The sequence below is a fragment of the Passer domesticus genome, chromosome Z (assembly GCF_036417665.1).
Source record: "Passer domesticus isolate bPasDom1 chromosome Z, bPasDom1.hap1, whole genome shotgun sequence".
Lineage (NCBI taxonomy): Eukaryota > Metazoa > Chordata > Aves > Passeriformes > Passeridae > Passer > Passer domesticus.
In genome coordinates this window covers 47,349,534-47,370,051 of record NC_087512.1, presented here as the reverse complement: position 1 = coordinate 47,370,051, position 20,518 = coordinate 47,349,534, and the positions used below count along the sequence as shown (strand labels likewise).

At 37.4% G+C, this 20,518-nt stretch overlaps 1 protein-coding gene across 5 annotated transcripts in view; it reads left to right on the top strand.

Moving 5' to 3' along the window:
* The window catches only part of RNF38 (ring finger protein 38), a 106,163-nt gene that overhangs the window by 61,886 nt on the left and 23,759 nt on the right, over nt 1-20,518 (top strand). For all 5 annotated transcript variants that reach the window (XM_064404702.1, XM_064404703.1, XM_064404704.1 and 2 more), the window contains one exon: nt 15,644-15,837. In XM_064404702.1, coding sequence (XP_064260772.1) covers nt 15,644-15,837 — 194 coding nt within the window. The remainder of the gene's footprint in view (nt 1-15,643; nt 15,838-20,518) is intronic.

Below are 20,518 nucleotides of genomic sequence, written 5' to 3'. Positions count from 1 at the left end.
CCCGCATTTTCTGATAACTTCTTCATATGTAGTGTGGGGCAACCGGAATGGGGAGATGAGCAGCATTAATAGAAGTTTGCAATATTCAAGTACTGAATACAATTGCATTACAATTTGATTTGGTGTTGCTGATGATGTGCTTGTTCTAAAATGTCATTCACTGAAGAAACTGTTTTGGTTTCATTTGTCATCTTTATGGTATTTATCCACATCCCAGGGATCTTGCTGTTTGCTGACCCAACAGACTCCTTAGCTGCTTTGCAGCATCATATTACATCACCTGTCTTACCTTCAAGGAGGTATTGTGGCTGTGGTATTAGAAACTCACTGTTCTCAGAGAGGAAAAAACTCCTTTTGGATACTAATGTGTACAGTAAGAGAAAGGAGGGTGCAGTCATTAGACAATTAAGTCCAAGATAGAAGAGCAAATGGATTCTGTGGCAGGTTTCATGGCTAGTGATCGTTCATAATGTTTTTGATCTTCCTTAATCACTATATCTCTGGGAAAAAATGAAATATATGCACACATAGAATAACATGTGAAGAAAGTTTTCAGGGAATTGCTCCTTGGAATTATACTGCTTGTGAAAAATGTCATTTGTGAAAAATTGTATGTAAATAAAAGGGTCTTGAAAAGTACAGGTTTCATGATCTCCTTTGTTATCTCATGGACTTACAGAGTAGGTTAAACTTCATTTGATTCTTAACTGGTTCACTTTGTGATTATTTTTTTTTTTAGTTAACCAAAGTATAATAAATACTGAATTGAAGTTGCATGTTGTTAAGTTCTTGCTTTGTATTTGCACTGGTGTGGAACTCACAGTATATAATTGTCTTCTGAAATACAAGGACTTGGCTCAGAAGCTGGTATTAGTTGAATCAGTTAGTGTTGTGATTTGTCAAGTGTATATGTCAGCTTTTCTAAATATGTTTTTTTTAATACAGCTTATTGATGTTATAATAAGAGATAAATGTTATGATTTAAAGTGGACTGTTGAGGAAGTCAAGTTATTTTTTTGACTCTTTGCTAAAAAGTTGTGATGGCTTTTATGCAACGTTTTGCTGAAATATAAAAATTGTGTGGTTAGGAAGTTACTTCTTCAGATCTACCTGCTATTGAATGTTATCTTGTACTGTGAAACTGTGGTCTTGTTGTAAGTCAAATACGTCATACATGTTTGTTTGTAGAGACTACATGGACTGAATTACTGGGGATCTAATGAGAATTTGTGCAGAGCAGGTCTTTGAGTTACAAAGTTCTCAAAGTAGTCTTTGTGTGTAGGTTTACCATCCCCACCTTGCTTCAGAAGGATTTGAAAGGATATAGGGAAATAAGGGTAGAGGAAAGATATAGAACTTCTTTTTTACTATTTTTAGTTAGAAAGATGTTTTGATTTTGGAGGAGTGATTCTTAAAACTTGTGTAAGATACAGGCGTGACTTAATCAGTTGATATGGAAGTAGAACTCACTGTTTCCTTCTCTATATAAGAATTGATATCAAGTTAAATTATCTAATACAGAATATTTAAATAGTGCCGTGGGCAGAACTTGATGAGGTCTGTGATTTAACAAATGGTTTTCATTTTTTTTTTTTACTCTTCAGCTTCTTACGGGAGCGGGTAGGTTCCTCTTTTATTAAACTCTTTAAAGATAAGGAAACTTGTTTTGCTTTTTGGTGCCCTCTACTGATATCTGTTTGTCAGAACATTGAAAACTGGTGCTGATTTGGGCCTTTAATAGCACTGAATGCTAACAACAGCTGCTCTTTGAAAGCAGCCGGAAGGGGAAAGGGAGGAAAAAGCCATTTTACACCTCGAGTATTTTGCTGTTTGCCTTCCAACCAGTCTGACTGGATTGCATTGGAACGGTACCTCACCTAAAAGTAAAAAAGTAGGTAAGCAGCATATATCAGACTTGTGTACTATGTTCTGTTGGCATTGTAGCAATAAAAAGACTGATGAATCCTTTGCTTTTCTCCTCTCAGGAAAATAGGGACATTCTTTCTTCAATGTATGCAGTTCCTGGTTCTCAGTAAATACATTCCAGGTTTGATGTCTCAGAATTTATCTTCTTGTTTATTTTCAATAATTTTGCTTTTTTTGTATATCCCACTAGTACCTCAGATACTACAAAAAGTAATCAGTGCTTTGTGTGAGCACCATTGCATAGGCTGTGCAGTGCTTACCTTCCGTTTAAGTAGCTCTTTCATCTCATCAGTCTTGCAGTTTTGTTCCTGTGCAAAATCTGTGAACACCTCTGTCCTAGAAAAACTCAGTCAGCTACATTCTCTCTGCAGAACTTCTTACCTTAGCTTTGTGGTCTGTCTTCGCCAGCTTTGTTAATTTCTGAGAGAAGTGGCCAATTTTATTTTTTTTTGTCACATTGCAGTAACTGTAAATTGTGTGAGAAGGGATGAGAATATTCATGGCACAGTTTATGGTGCTGCTGAGCAGATGCTGTCTGGCAGTCTTCATGAAAGCTTTCGGAGATGGCTTTCCAGACAGAAATTCAGGACTTCTCTTCCTTATTCAGGCGACCTTATTAGATGACTTGTTGGGACTGTTCTTTAAAAAAATTATGGTGTGATGAATATTTTTGATGAGCTACATTTTCAAAATCTAATTCTTGGAAGTTAATCTCTTGCAAAGAGATTTAAGACTGTTTTGTTCGCAAGTACTGAAGGAGGGCATTTTTGATCTGTCTTCTGTTTTTATGTCTTGATAAAACATCACAACTGAATACAGAGCAGGATGGGAGATGAAGAGATGGGAGACATAAAATACTAGAAAATTAATTTAAAATGGTGTTTTGGAAGCATTTGTGAAGACAAGCGAGTTCCAGGTGGATGTGTATGGCTTTGAGAAAAACATTCAGGTATGGGCACAAAGGACTTGGTAAGACCGATAGGCATTTAGGCATTTTGTATGTGAAGCTCTGCTGAGCATAGGTGACAGATCATGCTTTCTTCCTCTTTATTTAATTTCCTTACTGTATCAGAGAACAGCCTGAGCACTTTTTCTCAAATTCAAATCCAGAGACCTAGTATAGTGCTTGTATTCTTTGGGTCTACTTTCTATAAATGAATATTTACGTGTATCTGTTGTTTTGTTCAACATTGGCCAGGACTTGAGAGTGTCTTAAAAAAGGACACATCTCACCAAATTTTTTATATTGTTTAAATTCTTAATGCCTATTTTTTTTCTTCTTATAAAAGGTGTGGGATAAGGTTTAAGTTGTGAGTCAGCAAACTCTGCTTATTTGAGTGTGTTTGGAGGAACGAGGCTCATGTTCCTTTGCTGATCATCTAATTTGTATCATGTGGTTTGTTTTTTATTGACCTTCCCTTGACTTTATGTGAGAATAATCTTGTTTTCTAAAGTAAACAAAAATATCTACACAAGTAAAGCTGTTTTTTAAAGCTGAGAACCTGCAGTGTTCCTCATATGTTCCTTGTTTTGGTTACTTAGTAGAAAATGCCAATTCTTTCTTAGTTGTGCTATCTCAAATAATTTGTGGCTTACATTGAAGAGTGAGTTCTTTACCCATTACATGACCTGTTTGATGACAGTCGCCCAACATGTGTGATTTGTAGGGGCAGAGGAACCAGCCACTGCTGCAGTATTTAATGTCTACAGGGCCTTTACTGGGATTGACACATATAAAAAAGGAAGTTCTGCAAGCTACTAAGGGTAAAACGTGTGTTTAAATCCCAGCTCTAGAGTAGAATATTTTTCCCCTGAGCTTTTTAAAGCTACTCTTACTAATTTATCCAAGCTATTAAAAATATCCAAGCTAATAAAAATAATAATAAGCTATTAATAAAAATATATATTTAAATCAAGTAGTCTCTATATGTAGCACATAGTCTAAATTGGATGAGCTTTGAAAAGAGTAAAAAAATAATTTAGATTGAAAAGGACCCATAAGATCATCAAGTCCAGCCATTAACCTTGTACTGTCAAGTCCACTACTAAATGACCTCCCTATGTCTATACATCTTTTATATTGCCTCCAGAGATGGTGACACAACTTCTTCCCTTGGAAGTCTGTTCCAATGCTTGACAATCCTTTTGTGAGGAAAATTTTCCCAATACCTGATTTAAACCATCTCTGAGGTAATTTCTTCCTGTCCTGTCACTTGGAAAACAGATCATCTCCCCCCTTGCTGCAGCCTGTTTTTTCAAGTAGCTGTGGAGAGATACGAGGTCTCCTGAGTCTCCTTTCCTCCCGATTAAACAACCCCAGCTCCTTCAGCTGCTCCTCATGAGACTTGTGCTCCAGACCCACCATGCTCCCTGCACCCCAGTGCTGGAACCCTCTTCTTGTGAGGGCCCAGAACTGGACACAGCACTCAAGATGTGCCCTCACCAGTGCTAAGCAGGGAGGCAGTCCCTGCCCTGGTTCTGCTGGCCACACTATTGCTGACACAGGCCAGGTGCCACTGCCCTTCTTAGCCACCTGGGCACACTCCAGGCTTGTGTTCAGTGGCTGTCAGCCAGCAGCCCCAAATCCTTTTTGCTGGACACTTTCCAGACTGCCTGGGGAGATGGTGGAATCACCATTTCTGGATGTGTTTAAAAAAAGACTGGATGTGGCACTTGGTGCCATGGTTTAGTTGAGGTGTCAGGGAGCAGGATGGACTCGATGATCTTGAAGGTCTCTTCCAACCTTCTGATTCTGTGATTCAGACACTGCCTCTGCCTTAGGCACTGCGTGGGGTTGTTGTGACCCAGTGGCAGGACCCACCACTTAGCCTTGTGAACTTCTGAGTTCAGTGCATTGGTACATCCTGTCCAGATACATCTACAGAGCCTTCTTACCTTCTAGCAGGTCAGCTTCTGCCCAAGTTCGTGTCATCTGCAAACTCACCGAGGATTCATTTGATCGCCTTGTCCTGTTTGTTGGTAGAGATGTAATGCAGGGCTGGCCCCAGTACTGAGTCCTGTGGAACACCACTTGTCACTGGACACCAACTGGATATAACTCCATTCACCATTATTTTCTGGGCCAGGCCATGCAGCCAGTGCTTTACCAATGAAAGAGGACATTTGAAAGTCATGAGCTGCCATGACATGGAGTCCTGGATTGTGCTGTTGTTAAGGATATTTCTGTAGTGTATCAACATGTAGTATTCTGTAGTGTAAATAAATTGATTAAAAAAAAAAGTTTAACAAAATGTTAATCATCACATCATGCTTGGTGACCCACTGTGTCCAGCCACAGGTGAAGAGTTCACTTGTCCTAAACTATGTGAAGGGCAGAGTAAAGCCTTGGTATTTATTTAATCTGTGAAAATTTGCTTTTGTGTGTAAAATTCTGTAGAATAAGGAAATAATAAATTAAACATCGTAAGTAGAAGGACAGAACTGATGCACAGGGTGAGAGGTTTGGAGGTTGGTGTGACAGTTAAGGACAAGGGTTGCAGTTGTACTGTGTGCCATTTGGGATCTGTTTTCTTTCTTGTTCAGTCGCATCTCCCCATAGAAAAAAGAAGAAGGTTGAACTTAGAGTGCCTTATTCTTAGAATTAAGTATATTGACCTTTGAATTTTTAAGCCTGTTTTTAAGTACAGCTGTTTCCTTTAAGACTTGCTTCTCTTGTTTTTTGGGGTTTTTTTTTCCCCCTCTAATACCAGTGTGAGTATATGGAAGAGCATTCTGTTGTTAACATGACAGTTTGGTTGTACTGATTAGTAAGTAAGTAGGTAGGTAAGGTTTTGTGGATTCATTGTGTAGTTTCTTAAACAGATGAAGAGTATTTGTTGGAGCTTCAAATTTCTAACAATACAAAGAGATTGAAGCAATGTAGAGAGAAAATTGTGGTATGAACTGAGAACTTGTAAAACTACATTACACACAGAAATTTTTAACAGTATGGTGTGCTGACCAGATACTTCCATCTTTCTGTAATGCAGTTCAGTATTGTGATGACAAGCAGCAAAATGAAGGCAGCCACTGTATGTGTAAATATTTACAGTGTAAATATTTACACTGAAGTGTAAATATGTATTCCCACTACAGGGGTTGAGTTATTATGCCCTTAGTCCTCTGACTAGGAACAGATTTCAAATGCTGATCTGTCCTCATGCCTATTGCAAATATCAGTTATAGTAGTGTGAGTAATGTTCTCATTGGTGTGTTTGGATGTTCTCTTGATGCTATGTCAACACATACAGTTAGTATAATATCCATTAACACAAAATATTTCAGTTCTCAGTGCTCAAGTAGTAGCTTGTCCATTTACATATGTTGTGTTTCATATGTGTGTGTGCATACCTGTGTGCATCCGTATATGTTTAGTTTAATACAGGGAAAAAATAAAGTAGAAAGAGTGTGATTTTGGTTTTTAACTTATGATGAATGTTCTAATTACTGTCTCCACTGAGGTACCTGTATTGTTAATTTCACATGTCTAAATGGCAAAATCATTAGTGAATACACACTGAATATGCAAACTTTGTGTAGAGTAGACATTGCTGTTAAGCAATTTTGAATCAGATTCTCTTCAGATCCCTGGTCCCATCAAAGCAGAAAGAGCTGAATTATGTTTAAAATTGAAAATGTGATCTTTCTCAGATGTGCCTATACCTGAACACCTTATCTTGATTTCTCCACTTCACTCCTGCCCTGGCATTATTTTAAGTATGTCAATTTCTACACATTTTATTACATTTAAACACATTTCTTTACAATGATGAATGCATTTTAGTGGTACATATGCAAAGTTTTATGTGTTTCAGCTTTGTATATAGGCAAATGAGTTCTCTTTCTGTATCTGTAATTCTGTAATTTAAAATTTATCTTCTGCTTACATATGAAAGAGAGGATCAGGGCTCTGTAGAGGCCCAGAGATAGCTTTTAACACTGTTACTGAAACAACACTTTCTATATTGTTTAAGGTGGTGCGGATGTCAAAACATGGACACTTTACTTCAGATCGTGGTAGGCATTTTGCAGATCGACTGATAGAAATTATCAATGAAAAATATTTTTTAAAGTTTTTTTGGATACCAGTACTGTTTGTTGCATAACTCTTTGAATTTTAAGATAGCTTGAAATATTTGCTATCATAGTACATACTAAATGCAGGGAACATCTGCAGAAATAGCACAATTTTTCTTCCATTTTCCATCACACATACCACTGACAAAGTTGAGTTCAAAACTGCGACCATAAATTTGGATTTTAAGGTAAAATTAATATTCTTCCAGCAATTGGATTTTTTTTAAATAGGGATATGTTGCTGAGGTTTCTTCCCTTATTTAGGTTTGGTTGGTGGTTTTGGATTGAGAGTTAAAGATTCCCATTCAGAAGAAATACAATGATGTGATACAAAAATAAATATTTGCTAACATCTTTGTGAGTTTGGAGCTTTTAAAGTGCTTTGATTCATTCCTGCAAAAAAACCTTTCATATTTCAATGGATTGTTTGCATGCAGCAAGTACGGCAGGTAGTCGCAAATACTAATTAAATTTAATATGAAGAACTTTGAGATGGCTTTGTGCTGCCTTGGTTCTTAAACCTGCTTCACTGTTAGAAAAGGAGGTGCTACAGTTGTTATATATGGATTTTACTGTCCATTTTGTATGAGCAGTAGAGCTTGAAAATGAGAAACATATAGTCTTATTAAAACTTTTTCCTTCTTTTTTAATGCTATTGAGTCCTTCAGTGCTAAATACAATGCTAATATTTTTACATTTTTCTAATGCCTTTAAATTAATGTGCAGCAAAGTTATATTCCAGTGTTTGGAATGAAAATTTGGTATCAAATAATCAAATTCTTAGGGTTATTTCAGGTACTTACTATGTGAAACTTCAGCAGTTCAGATGTAGCTGTCTCTTAATGTTGTTTTTTGTATATCTTAAACATTCAGTTGAGTGTGAAATGCATTTCAGAGATGAAACTCATACTGAGAAAACACTGGAAAAAACACAGAAGTGTCAATCTGATGTAGACTAAGCAACAAATCAAATATTCAGCTTATTAATGGTGTTTTGACTATAAGTAAAGCAAGTCTTCATTTGACTGGCCTGTATGTCAGTGTTTCTTTTGTAGTAGGAGCCCAGAACTACGCACAGTACTCCAGATGCTATCTCCTAGGACTTTTGCAAGAATTCTCTCATTTTGGCCTTTCTTTCAGTCACCTGCTTTTTTTGAAATAGTTCTGTACAATTGCTATGTGATTTGCTATTGCATGCCTCAGATCTTCACAGATAAACTTTGTGTGAAGGATTCATTGTCAGTTCTGATTGCTGAAGAACAAATTGGCTTTTGTGCCCACTGTCAGTAAATAATTAATTAATCTTGTTAGTCAGAAGTGAATTATGGATGGCCAGAAAGATTACTGAGGCATGTTCTTGGTACAGTTGTTACAGCTGTAATTGATACATACCATGTAATTGATATATACCATCATAACACTGAAAGACAAAAAAAAGAGAGATGAACTTGCATCTTCTTTTTACCACATCTGGTAATGTTGCTCTTGTTGTACAAATTGTAAATATTGTGGAAAGTTTATTTTATTAAATATTGCGGAAAGTTCTGCTGTTCCACTGTCAGAAGGGCTCTTTAATTCACAAAAATTACTAAGAAACCTGAAATATATATATATATATACAGCTGCTACAGAAGATTTTGTACCAGCAACCTGACATGGCTATTGAACATTGGTTTCCATTTTAAGATGTAGTGGCTAGCTTTTTCTTACCACATAATGATATTACAAAAGCAAGTTAAGGAAAATATCGTAGGCTTCTTTTCGTAATGATGCCTTGCGAAGCACTATTCTGTCCGAATTTATATACTTTCTTCATAAATCAACAGAGATGTTACCAGGAGTGCAAGTTTTTTTTTAACTGCCTTTTTTTTTTAAGATTTTGCTGTGGCTGTAGGAAACTGTCATGCTTAGTGTTTTCTGTTCTCTGTGGAATTTTCATTCCAAGTGCTAGTTACAGATTAATTTTCTTAATTCTTGACAGTGTGAGAATTAAGGCAAAAATTAAGAACAAAGTTGTGAAGTGCAGAAAGAAATTATCTTCCTTTTTGAACATTCGGATGTATCTGGTGTTGAGTGGGGAACTGTAGATTGAGGGATACTTCCTATCTCAGGGTACATCTTGAAGTACCCTGAAGTTCTATACGAGCTGCACTTTGCTTCTTTCACAGGAGAAGGGCTTCAGAAAGCCTTGTGTTTAGCTGTACATGAAAATCAACTGCAGAATCACAGTGGCTGAAGTTGGAAGGAACTTTTGGAGGTCATCTGGTCCAGGTCTTCTACTGAAACAAGGGCTAGGTAGAGCTAAGTGCCAAGGACAGTGGCTTTTCAGATTATCCAGGGAAAGAGACTCCACAGCCTCTGTGAAACCTGTGCTGGTGCTCAGTCAGGTTACTCATGTTCAGAGCCTGCTGTGTCTCTCTGATGAGATAGCCCTGAGCCTTCTCTTTTCTAAGCTGATCAGTCAGTGCAAGGCTGCCCCAGTCTTTTTTTTACATAAGAAGCTCTAGGTGCTTCACCATCTCTGTGGTCCTTAACTGGACTCTCCAGTCTGTCAGTGTTTCTCTTGTGGTGGCAAGTCCAGAACTGCACACAGTACTCTAGATGCTGTCTCCTGGGACTTTGCAAGAATTGACTTATTTTGGCTTTCCTTTCAGTCACCTGCTTTTATAGAAACAGTTTGAAGATTTGGGAAGGTCTGCATTTCTTTGCCAACTTTTTATTAGACCAAATTCAGATTTCCATTACTGTTCTTTCATCAGGAAGTTGTATAGCATGTGCCGATATAGTCAAGTTTCCAAGTTGTGTCCTGGTCACAACTCTGAAATAAAAGCTTGGCTAGAAGAACGTGGCTCTGAATATTACTGGTAGTGAGGTTTTTAGGTAAAATTTGATTTTTCATAAAAAAAACATGAAGCATTATTTACATTCTAGGATTTCTATCTAGTGCCTGGAGGATGCAGGGTGTCAATATTAGATGTAAGGACATTAATATTAGAATTTTTATTTTCTCACTCTGTACTCATTTACCTTGACTTCACGACTATGTTATACCAAGATTGTGCTCATCGACAGCAGCTGTAACAGTTTGCAGTTCTTACTAGAGAAGTCACGTTATCTATTCCAGATGTTCTCTTAGTCATGAAAAGAAGTATAATGGTTATGTGAATGGTGGTGAGTTGAAGCAAAGGTTCTGAATCCTGCTTACCCTGCAGAAGTTGAACAAGCAATGTTATATGCTCTAATTGGACTGGCACACAGTTGGCAGGATGAAAAATATCACCATGTTGGCCAATGCAGCTAAGCCAGCAAAATTCTTTGGGCAAATCCAATTATACTAGCAAAAGATTCTTAACTCCTGGTGTTTATTTTGTCAGCTGAAGTTCCTCCAAAGAGCTTTTGCCAGTGAAAAATGTGTGTCATTACAGTATGATTTTGCTGGCAAGTCTTTATACATGGACAGGTCCTTTGTCATGCAACTTTGAGTCCAATTGGATAATCCTTGTTTATTTTGCCTTGAAAAAAAGCACACCCATTAGGCTTGGAAGTAGTCCACTTGTTCATAAAATCTGTTGCTTTTTGCCACTTGTGGCACAGGGCTTTTAATTTACTTCCCCATCGTTGCTTCTTATGGTAGCTCCTTTCTGGTTTAAAGTTAGAATTTTAAGAATATATTTAAAGGAAATGTCAAACTTCATGGTCCCCAAGAGCTCTTCATCTGTCAGCTTCCAAGTTAATATGATGCCACTTTTTTCATCCTATTCTTTTTTTTTTTTTCCCCCTCATTGTTACACAAAATGTAGATGTGGATCCCTCAGGAATAAGGCAGAACAATGAGCATGTGAAAGCTTTGGCTTTCATGAAAGCTGAGAGTTACCACTGTGGGAGCCCCGGGACAGCAGTGCTGATCAAATGGGGACCTAATAACGAGTGAAGCTCAAGGGAAAACACAGCAGGGAAGGATGATAAAACCTGTTCTTATTAGTACACAGTGTATATGCAGTGTCCTGTTTTGCTTGTTAGGGAACTGGCTGATGAGTGCAGGTGCTGCTGTCTGGATTCGAAGATCTGCAGCTGGCAACTGTCATGTGTACTATAGTACATACAGATGGGGGTGTGTGAACTATCCTGGGTTATCATGGCAAGAGAAAATGTCCTTTGGACTTTACATACCTGGACAGAAGAGACAGACTTTCCTGGTTTACCATAACAAATTCTTCTCATCCCCGACACCAACCCTTTGATTTTTCTTAAATATTCCTGTTTTGGGCAAGGGTGAAGGGCTGTTATTTATTCCCATACTCTTCTTAGTTTTTACTGTTTTCAGAAGTAATCTTCATTTCACTCTTCCTGGACTGACAGAGTGGTTACAATCGTGCTCTGTATTGTTCGCAGAAGAGTTTTGTGATTTGTAAGGGACAGTGGAAGGAGAGACAATCAGCTTGTGTAAGTTGTGTCTGGTTTGAGTGCCATAAGGGGATAAAAAAAAGGGGGTAATAAATAGGAACATTTTAAGGCACAAATCTGTTGAACCAAAACATAAGGGAGGTAGATAAAAGGATTAAACCTGATCAGTCACTTATTGAAGAGGGTATGTGGAATGTAGCTGTCCTTGGTCCCCAGCTAGAAAAGGAATTGTTTTGTCTACGTACTCTGTGAAGAGAGCTTACCAACACTTAATGTGAAGCTCAGAGCTACACACCTAGGCAGCACAGAATCTGAAAAATATTAAAGCTAAAACTTAAGGCTTCAGTATCATGCGGAAAAATAATTTCCTTTTCAGTATGCAGTCATGAAGAGGAAACATGCAGCTGATGATTTCTGGTCACCCTGAGGTAGGGTTTTATACAGTATGCCCATCAGATTGTCCTTATGTAAAGCCTTCTGGACTTTACATAAGGACAATCTGGACATAAGGACTTTACATGGACTGTGCACAAGAATACTCCTGAAGTACTAGTTTGCTTTTAAAATACAGGCCTTTTGTGGGCTACAGGATAGATGTAGTTTATTCTCTGAATTTGAGGTGGAGGGTATGGAGTAGTTCTTGTGTTTCGCAGGACAATTAAGTAGAAATATATAGGGAGTTGGAGAAGAAAATGATTTTCAGATATTTGCAGTAATTGCTTTGGTAATAATTCCCTTCTGTGATGGTTGATAATCAGTGTGTGGCTAAAGTATTTATAATTTTAGTGAAGTATTTATAATTTTAGTGGAAAAACACCTCAAAGGGTCTTGTCTTGGTGAAAATACCTTGTTTTTCCCAAATAAAATGGAAAAGCTTTCAGATAAAACATTACTGCAAGAAACATATACAGAAATAGAGCAAACACTTCTAAATGGTATTTTGCAAACAGGCACACTCTGTATTCACCTTTATACCATTACAGTAATGAGAGTTTATGGGGTGTACAGAGGAGAATGACACAACTATACTGTGTATATCAGTGAAATGATAACATTTGGGAATGTCAGTGAAATGCCAACTTTTAGGGATGAGATATAGGTTTTAGTGGCCTGACGTATGCTGCTTCTTTTACTGGTAACAGTCTGATTACTTTGTCCTGATAATGCTTTCTTTAAATATGAAGTAATCTGTATTCCTGTTCATTGTACTCTTTTGGTTCAGTGTATTCTAAAGGGCAGTGAGTTTATCTTTTTAGTTAAAAGCTAAGTGGAGTATTCTTGATAACTGGCATTCAGTCTGTTCTTGTTGTGTGTTGGACATAAGAAAAATACATAGCATATGACTGGAAAAATTAGCAGTCCCAGAAAATATTTTGAGTACTAACAAGAAACATTAAGAGCCGTTTGGGATTTAGAGACTTCTTGTCATTGTGGAAAGTATCATATATTCCAGATGTAAACTACTGAAATTAATGACCAGTAATAATAATGTAGACTGAAAAAACTGTCTAAAATACTGTCAATATATAGTTATTCCACATGCTGATTGAAAATAACATGAAAACAAAATTATACAGGATATGTGTCTCTTACTAGCTCCTTGTATTTTCCTGCTTGTTAGTATTATCTTGATACAATTACTATATGAGAATTGGTTTCTTAATAAAAACTAAGACAAAACACCAAGGTTTGTATTGGGGTTTTTATAGAGTCTGTTTGCAATAAGTTGAACTTAGCTTTAAATTGCTTATTTTTCAGTACAGAAGAAGACACAATTACATTTTAAATCTCTGTTCATGTAGTTCCAAGACATTGTTTTACCTTTATTTTCTTTCTAATGTGAAACAATTTTGAGTAAAATTACTGTTGCTTACTACACAGGGCAGTTAGCACTTACAGAGTTGGAATTATCTGTGAGAGTTAGTAATCTGGAGTGGTGATGAAGGCAAACTACTTAGCAGTTTACATCTTCTCAGTCTTTGAAGTGATGCACTCCTGATGCAGCAGGAAAAAAATAGTAGAAGAGCTGTTTTTGCAAAGTAGACTGCTTTCTACAGGGCAGGGTATATTAGTGTTAATGCTTGGGAAGGGTGTCCCATTTAAATCCTTTGGCTGGAGATCCCCAGCCAAAGGCACGTATAGATTGTATTAGGACAGGAGTGGTTATTGTATTCTTTCAAGGTTTTGTTTTGTGCTAGCTTCACTAAATCCACTTTTTTTCTTCCTCCATTTTACATTTTCTTTTGAACTTACAAAATCCCAGCATACCTAATTTACCAGAACTTTTATTAGCCATCTTCCTCTTTGAATAAGCTTAGTCATCATGGTGTAAAAAGTTAGGCCACAAATCATCCTTCTCTCACTCTTGTAGCATAGTTCCTTTAAGATTTGTCCTTTGTGAGTTCTCTGAAGCCTGATAAAATACATGTTTTCACAGAAGCTGTGCTCTCAAGGCACTTACTGGGTATCTCTTCCAGTTTGGTGTTTTTTTCTTTTTTTTTTTGGTGCTGAGCTTCTCAGGACTAATAACCTTCTGGAAGAGTCACCCTTTACCTGGACATGTACTGTCATAAACCATCAGGTGCATACCTGCCTTTTGACCTATTTTTATCTAAAAAATTAAAGTGCAGTTGGTTAAGGAGTTCAAAAGAGATTGAGCAACAAGCAGATGCATGCATTATCAGGCTGGTTCTCTAAGGAAGCTGACTGCTTTAGATAAGATACAGTAGGGGAAAACCACAACCTGTGTTAAAGTATTTGAGGACAAGAGACTGAAAAGGTATAAAATTTTGTTAAGAATGGCCTCAAATCAAAGAGAGGAAAAATACCTTTTGTCTCTTGAACACCTGGACGAAACTTTTCGTTCTTAAGAGGAGTGTCCTTGCACTGCAAAGAATGCTGGCGTACAAACTATATGTTGATGGAAACCTACCAAGAAGCAACTAAATACAGTTCAGAAAATAAAATGCCCCTGTAAAGCTAAGAGCCAGGAGAGGTCCAGAGTCCAGTCTACAATTAAGTCTGAAGTGAGACCTCTGACACTCTATGGGGAGGGGACAGTTCTGGAACACAAAGCTGTTGCAGACAAGTTGTTTTCTCTGCTTCAGCTATCTGCAATTACATGCAAATGTAATTGAAATAGTGTGGTGGTGGCCTGAAACGGAAGTGGTGGACAAGCTGGAGGGCAACTAAATACTACAAGTTTGCTTGCACTAGGAATTCTGTCAGAGAAGTTCATGTGATGCTTGGACTCAAGGATAACTCTAGTGGTAGTTCATATGGTTTTAGTTTTTTGTTCAGTTGCTGATCTCTGAAGTATGATGTGTAGTTTTCTGTATTTTCAGTTGTCGTGTCTATTAACAGAATGATGTGTTTTAATTTTGGCAGAATAGTGGGGTGGAGGGGAGGGATGTTTATTGCATTTTCTGCTGGCTTCATAGGCATTACTATCAGGAATTCATTCTGAAGAAGAGCAACAGCTGTATTCAATACCATGGACATTCAGTGAAAGTTATGTTCATGGCCAGCTGGGAAAACATTGCTTGGAGGTGAATGACCTTCATATCATTAGCGCTGGAAATTTCAGGCACTATGTAGGCCTTGTGGAGTTTTAATGAAGTTTAACTGGGGATTGATGGTTTTTTTTTTCAGGTTATGTGTACGAATGGTTATGATTACATGAATAACTAGAAGGATGAAGCATCTCTGTGCTGAGTTAGCAGGATTAAAATTGGCTGCAGTACAGAGCAAATGTCTGATTAGCTAGGTGCAGACCTGATAGGAAGGGGGTCCAATGCAGAGAGCAAGCTCTATGTACCAGCTGCTTACTGACTAGTACCGATTCCATTGCTGTGAAGACTGTGTTTATACATCTTCCCATGCTTCTGTAGCCTGTAAGTGCTATGGCAGGAGGAATGTAAAATAGGTAATGCCGTATTTTCTTCATTTTACTCTTTTCTGATAGAGTTTTGATTTTGCATGGATGTTGGAATTTAATATTTTAGTGCTGCTAAAATATAATTTAAGTAGTAATTTTTTCTAGGGGCTACGGAATCATAAAATATCTGTGTTTATAAACAAAATATAAAAGTGAATACTTGCAGGTGCTAAATTTCATAGTGTCTTCAATCTTCAATGAATCACTCTTAATGCTAGGTGCAAAGCAATACTGAAGTATGGATTTCAATTCACTTATCTGGAGGTTGGTTTTGTTTTTGTTTTCTTTGCACTGGTATAGAGCGAAGACAGTCCTAGTCCCAAACGACAACGCCTTTCCCATTCTGTCTTCGACTACACCACAGCATCACCAGCCCCATCACCACCAATGCGACCATGGGAGATGACATCAAATAGGCAGCCTCCTTTGGCTCGACCCAACCAACACCACTTCTCAGGGGAACGATGCAACACACCTGCACGAAACAGGAGGAGGTAAGCAAGTTGTGTAGCTTGGGACACAAGTTCTTATTCTTTTTGATTTTAGCTCAAGGAAGGTGTATTTTGGGTAGCACTGACTAGATTATGCATGGTAAACATGTTAACATTTCTTTTGAGCTGTAAGATAATGCAGTTGTGGCTAAAAGGCTACTGGGAGTATTTCAGGCTTGTGCATCATCTTGTAATTTATGTGAAAAGTCAGCTTGAGGAAAAGCGTGCTCCAAACATGTTTTATTATGAACGTAATTCTCTATTACTTTGCACTGAGGTAAAAAGCATGTAGAAAAGTGCAAGGAAAAATCTTTCTCATCAGTGTACTTTTAAAAGTGTTAAGAATTACTCATGTAATACCTTCATTTTCATTACAGTCACAATTTTTTTTGTACTTAAAACCAATCAAAATAACTATGAGAGACAGGAACTGGGGAGATGAGAAAGTTGGCATAGTATCAAATGTTTGCTGAGGTAGGTGATTCACATGTAGTAGTAATTAGATTTTAATGTTAGTTTTAGCTTGTGGCTAAACTCAAAGCAGAGATTGTGGAATAAGTTCCAGTGGTCATGGAAGAGAGAAATTGGAACTGGGGCCTGGATGGATGATAGTCTAGGAAAACATGAACTCACAGATTTTTATTGCTATTCTAGTTAAACAAATTATCCAAAACATAAGCTTTCATTGCCTCACATTCTGCCTTGATAATACTGAGTCATCTTATGCAAGTTAAAATACGCAGTCTCTATTTGCTTCTAAGAAATGTTTCAGCTTGGTTTGAACTGAAAAAAAAAAGTGTCTGAGTGTCTGTCCTTTTTCATTAATAAGAAATTTAGGCTTAAGATCTATTTAGCTAGTTTTCTTCAGATTCCACAAATCAAATTTGTCAACAATGGTCAGCCAGTAGTTTTGAAACAAGAGAACTTAGAGCATGTTAGTTTTGTATCTTTGCTTCAACTTCATGAATTTGAAAGCCTTCAGTCAGTGGCATGTAAAATATGCAGCTCTCATTGCAGCTTATCGCTCTTAGGAAAGAGGTTAAGTAGTGAACTTAAAAAGGGTGTTGTGAAGACAGATCAGACCTTTCATATAGTTTGGTACAAGAATGCTCTGTTAGGAGCATTTGGCTGGCAAAATTATCTTGACCTCAAATATTTCGAACTGAGATGCCTAGATTGTGTGCATTCAGTCATTTTTGTTTGGTGTCCAGTCAGCTTATGTAAATTTCTTTGCAGTGTTCGTTAACATCTGCAGAGTTCTAACTATCTGGCTAGCTATCTAGCTAAATGCTAGACAGCAGAATTTATACAGTTTGGATATACTGTGGGATGGAGGATAAAAATGGAAATGTGTAAGGGCTGCATGTGCATGGGACAAGTGTCTTGCCCTTCAGATGCGGTCAAGTGCTAATGAAGTAGTAGCCTGTGCCTTTTTGCAAGTAAGCCACTTGCAAAGAGGGAGACACCTCATTGCAAAGCCATCTGCAGTCTGACAGGAACTGTTAGGATGGCTGCAGCTTTATGAACACAAACATTACTCTTCCTAGAGACAGCTTGCTTGCTGGCTAATAACACAAGTTTTTGCTCTCATCAGAGACACCTGAATGTGTCAGTACTTTGTTTCCCTGCACTTGAGTCAAGGCATTTTTTAGCTTGGGTGCAGTGTTGCATTTGAGCTAGCTCCTTGTCAGTTCCACAACAGCATTGCACCTAGTTTCTTCTAGAACCAGGATTTTTAGGGAGAACAATACATACATGTTTCTTGTTTTGCAGGAGTCTTTCTGAGTCTTAAGAGTGCTCTGGAGTCTTACCAGAACTAATAGCCATTCTCATAGATCAAAAGCTTGAGTCCTTAATATCATTGTGAGTGCACTTGTTATTAATGCTTTAGGTGAGGTTATGCCTATGCTTTTGAAACAATTTTTTTGTTTTCCCTGCTTTGTTTTCACTTCTCATTGCAGAATGGTTTCAGAGTTCATCAGGTTTTCAGGTTAAGATAAGATGAAAGGTGAGCTCCAGCTGAAAATGGTCATTGAGCTCAAGGAAACAGGCTAGGGCAAGTGCAGGCAAAACCTTTGAAGTGTGTGTAGTGTGGACATCACTGCCCTAGTATCATCAGCATTAACTCCATCATCCTACCAATGGACTCCTTTTGGTGAGGACAGTCTGTCTTGGGTATTTTTATTACCTGGTTTGTTTGTTGTTTTTTTTTCATTACCCGCCTTATTATTTTGACCTTTCCTCTTGGTATCAGTGATTTTGTACTGTGCCTAACACAAGAGCGCCCCAGTTTGTTGTAGTTTTTTATTCTGATTCGTTGTAAGCAAACAAGTACTGCATTAATACAGCCTTCTGGTGTGAATTTGCAGAAAGATTATTTTTGTCTAGATACTTATGTATAGTACAGATAAATTATGAATGTAAAAACATAATGCATGCCTGTGTGAAACAGAGAAGGCCATTCCAATTTATCAGTCATTGTGAAATGGGGGATCTGTACCATTGCTGTGCCTTACCTTTCATCTGTGCTTCCTTTCCTCCTTGTCTTGAATGTAATTCTGAACTAAAGGGATTCAAGAATGTCTTACTGCAAAGAAATCACCCTTGTTAGAAATACTAAGATCTGCACATACTAACTCTGCAGTTATGGATACCTTTTGATGGCTGTTCTTACCTGAGGGTAGGAATTCCTGCAATTTTTTCACCATTTTCATCCTGTCTCTTTGTTGTAACCAGGCATTTACCATATTTATACTGTGCATGTAGCAACAGAGGATTTTTTGTGGCTGTTTTTAAAGACTTCAAGCACAAGTTCATTACTAAAGTTTAATAATAGTTTATTATTGTCTTGACAATTATTCTGAAGTAATTTCCAATAATTCAGAAGCTAATAAAACTATGTATCCAGATGTTCTGAATTTTGCTGACTGAAAAGATAGTATATTTATAATTCTGCACAGAAAAAAATCCAGCTTTGCTTTTTTCCAGAGAATGATACTTGTTCATTAATTCTAAAAGACACTCCAGAAGTTTTGCTAGTCTTTATTGCTTTTTCATGATTCTGGGTTCTTGGAAAAGTGAAACCAGGCCTTTTAACCAAGCCAGAGGCAAGACTAGTTTTATGAGAATTACCTTGTCTAATTCTCTTTATGAGAATTACCTTGCCTTTTAACCAAGCCAGAGGCAAGACTAGTTTTATGAGAATTACCTTGTCTAAGAAGCCACCTTGTCTAAGTGCTGGTAGCAGTTAAGAGAATTCCTGTTCTTCTGAAGCACTGGTGCTGTCTTTTGTAACTTTCCTCTATTTTTGGAGCTTTTCCAAAGAAAAATCCTCACACAGGTGTTTTTATGTTAAAATATTAGACCTTTTCTGTTTCATAGCAGAAAATAGCAAATTTAAAACAACTGAGTACTCCAAACAGTAAAACATCTTCTGCGTTACTGGTTCTATGATTAGAAATTATATATGCCAATTTTACCTAACAAGAATGTAGCAGTTGTATCATATTATTATTAATAATATTAATAATACAGAATGCAGCAAAAACTTCAGGAAAGAAAACTGGATATAAAATACATTAGTAAGAACAGAACTAAAATTTAGGTTCTCAGTGGTTAGAAGAAAACACAGCTTGTATGTTCTACAATGGTAGTTTATAAAAATAAAGGTAGCTATGCATTTTTACATTCGTTTGGGTTTTTCTTTGCCTGGCCTTATGCCTTCAGTCTGACCTGTGGAGAATTACCATTTGTTACAGTTCTAAGAGAGGCAATAGTGTCAAAAATATCCCTGAGGTAGGGTAGAAAAATAGTGGCTTGAGACATTGTATCATATGCTCACGGTTGCATCTATGTAGCTGGTGATGTGGTCTCCCCTTACCTGAGTATGTCTTTTTCATGCAGCACAAAAGTTGGACTCAGCCTGAGAAGCATCTGGGATTTGCCAACAAGGTTGCAGCTTTATATGATTTTTATTTGGTAATAGCAGAAGTTCTGTTCCATGCAGTTGGAGACTACGTGTTCTAGTAATGATCACAGATTCTTGTTGTCTCTTCTCTGCAGTTTAGGTCCTTTAGCCTGTTTCATAAATAGGAAACCATTTCACCCCATGTAGCTTTAATATGTTGTTGCTTCTGGGACCTGTAACTTGTGTGTATTGTGGAGATTGGAAGGCATGTGCCAAAAGTACTGCAAGATCATTTTGTGCTTCAGTGCTTTCCCCTTCCAAATAAATGAGAAGTGACTTGTTCAAAACTTCTCATAGTGAGTTTATCACATCTGTGTGCATCATTTTCCGAGTGCTGAACCTGAGCCAGTGGTCTCTGATTTCTAGAAGTTTTGTCTCAAAGTAATTGCAGCTCTACTCAGAACTTGCACACAATTATATAAGAATACATAATCAAATCCTACACCTGTAGATCAGTTGCTCAAGCAGGTGAGCAGTGATCTAAGTCTGTCTACAGAAGTTCTCCACTCTGGAAAAGAAACAATACCACAATCATAATTTCCTGGAACCTCCTGGAGAGAATTTTAGAATGCACTCAGTTACGTAGTGAACACGTGAGAGCTGAAAAATTAATTTGTTTCAAAGAAGTCTGCTGTTTTGTCTGCTGTCACTAAGCAAGCAATCATTCTGTGTGTGGTTGAAACAAAGACCCTCGGGAAATCTTGATCATTTAATGAA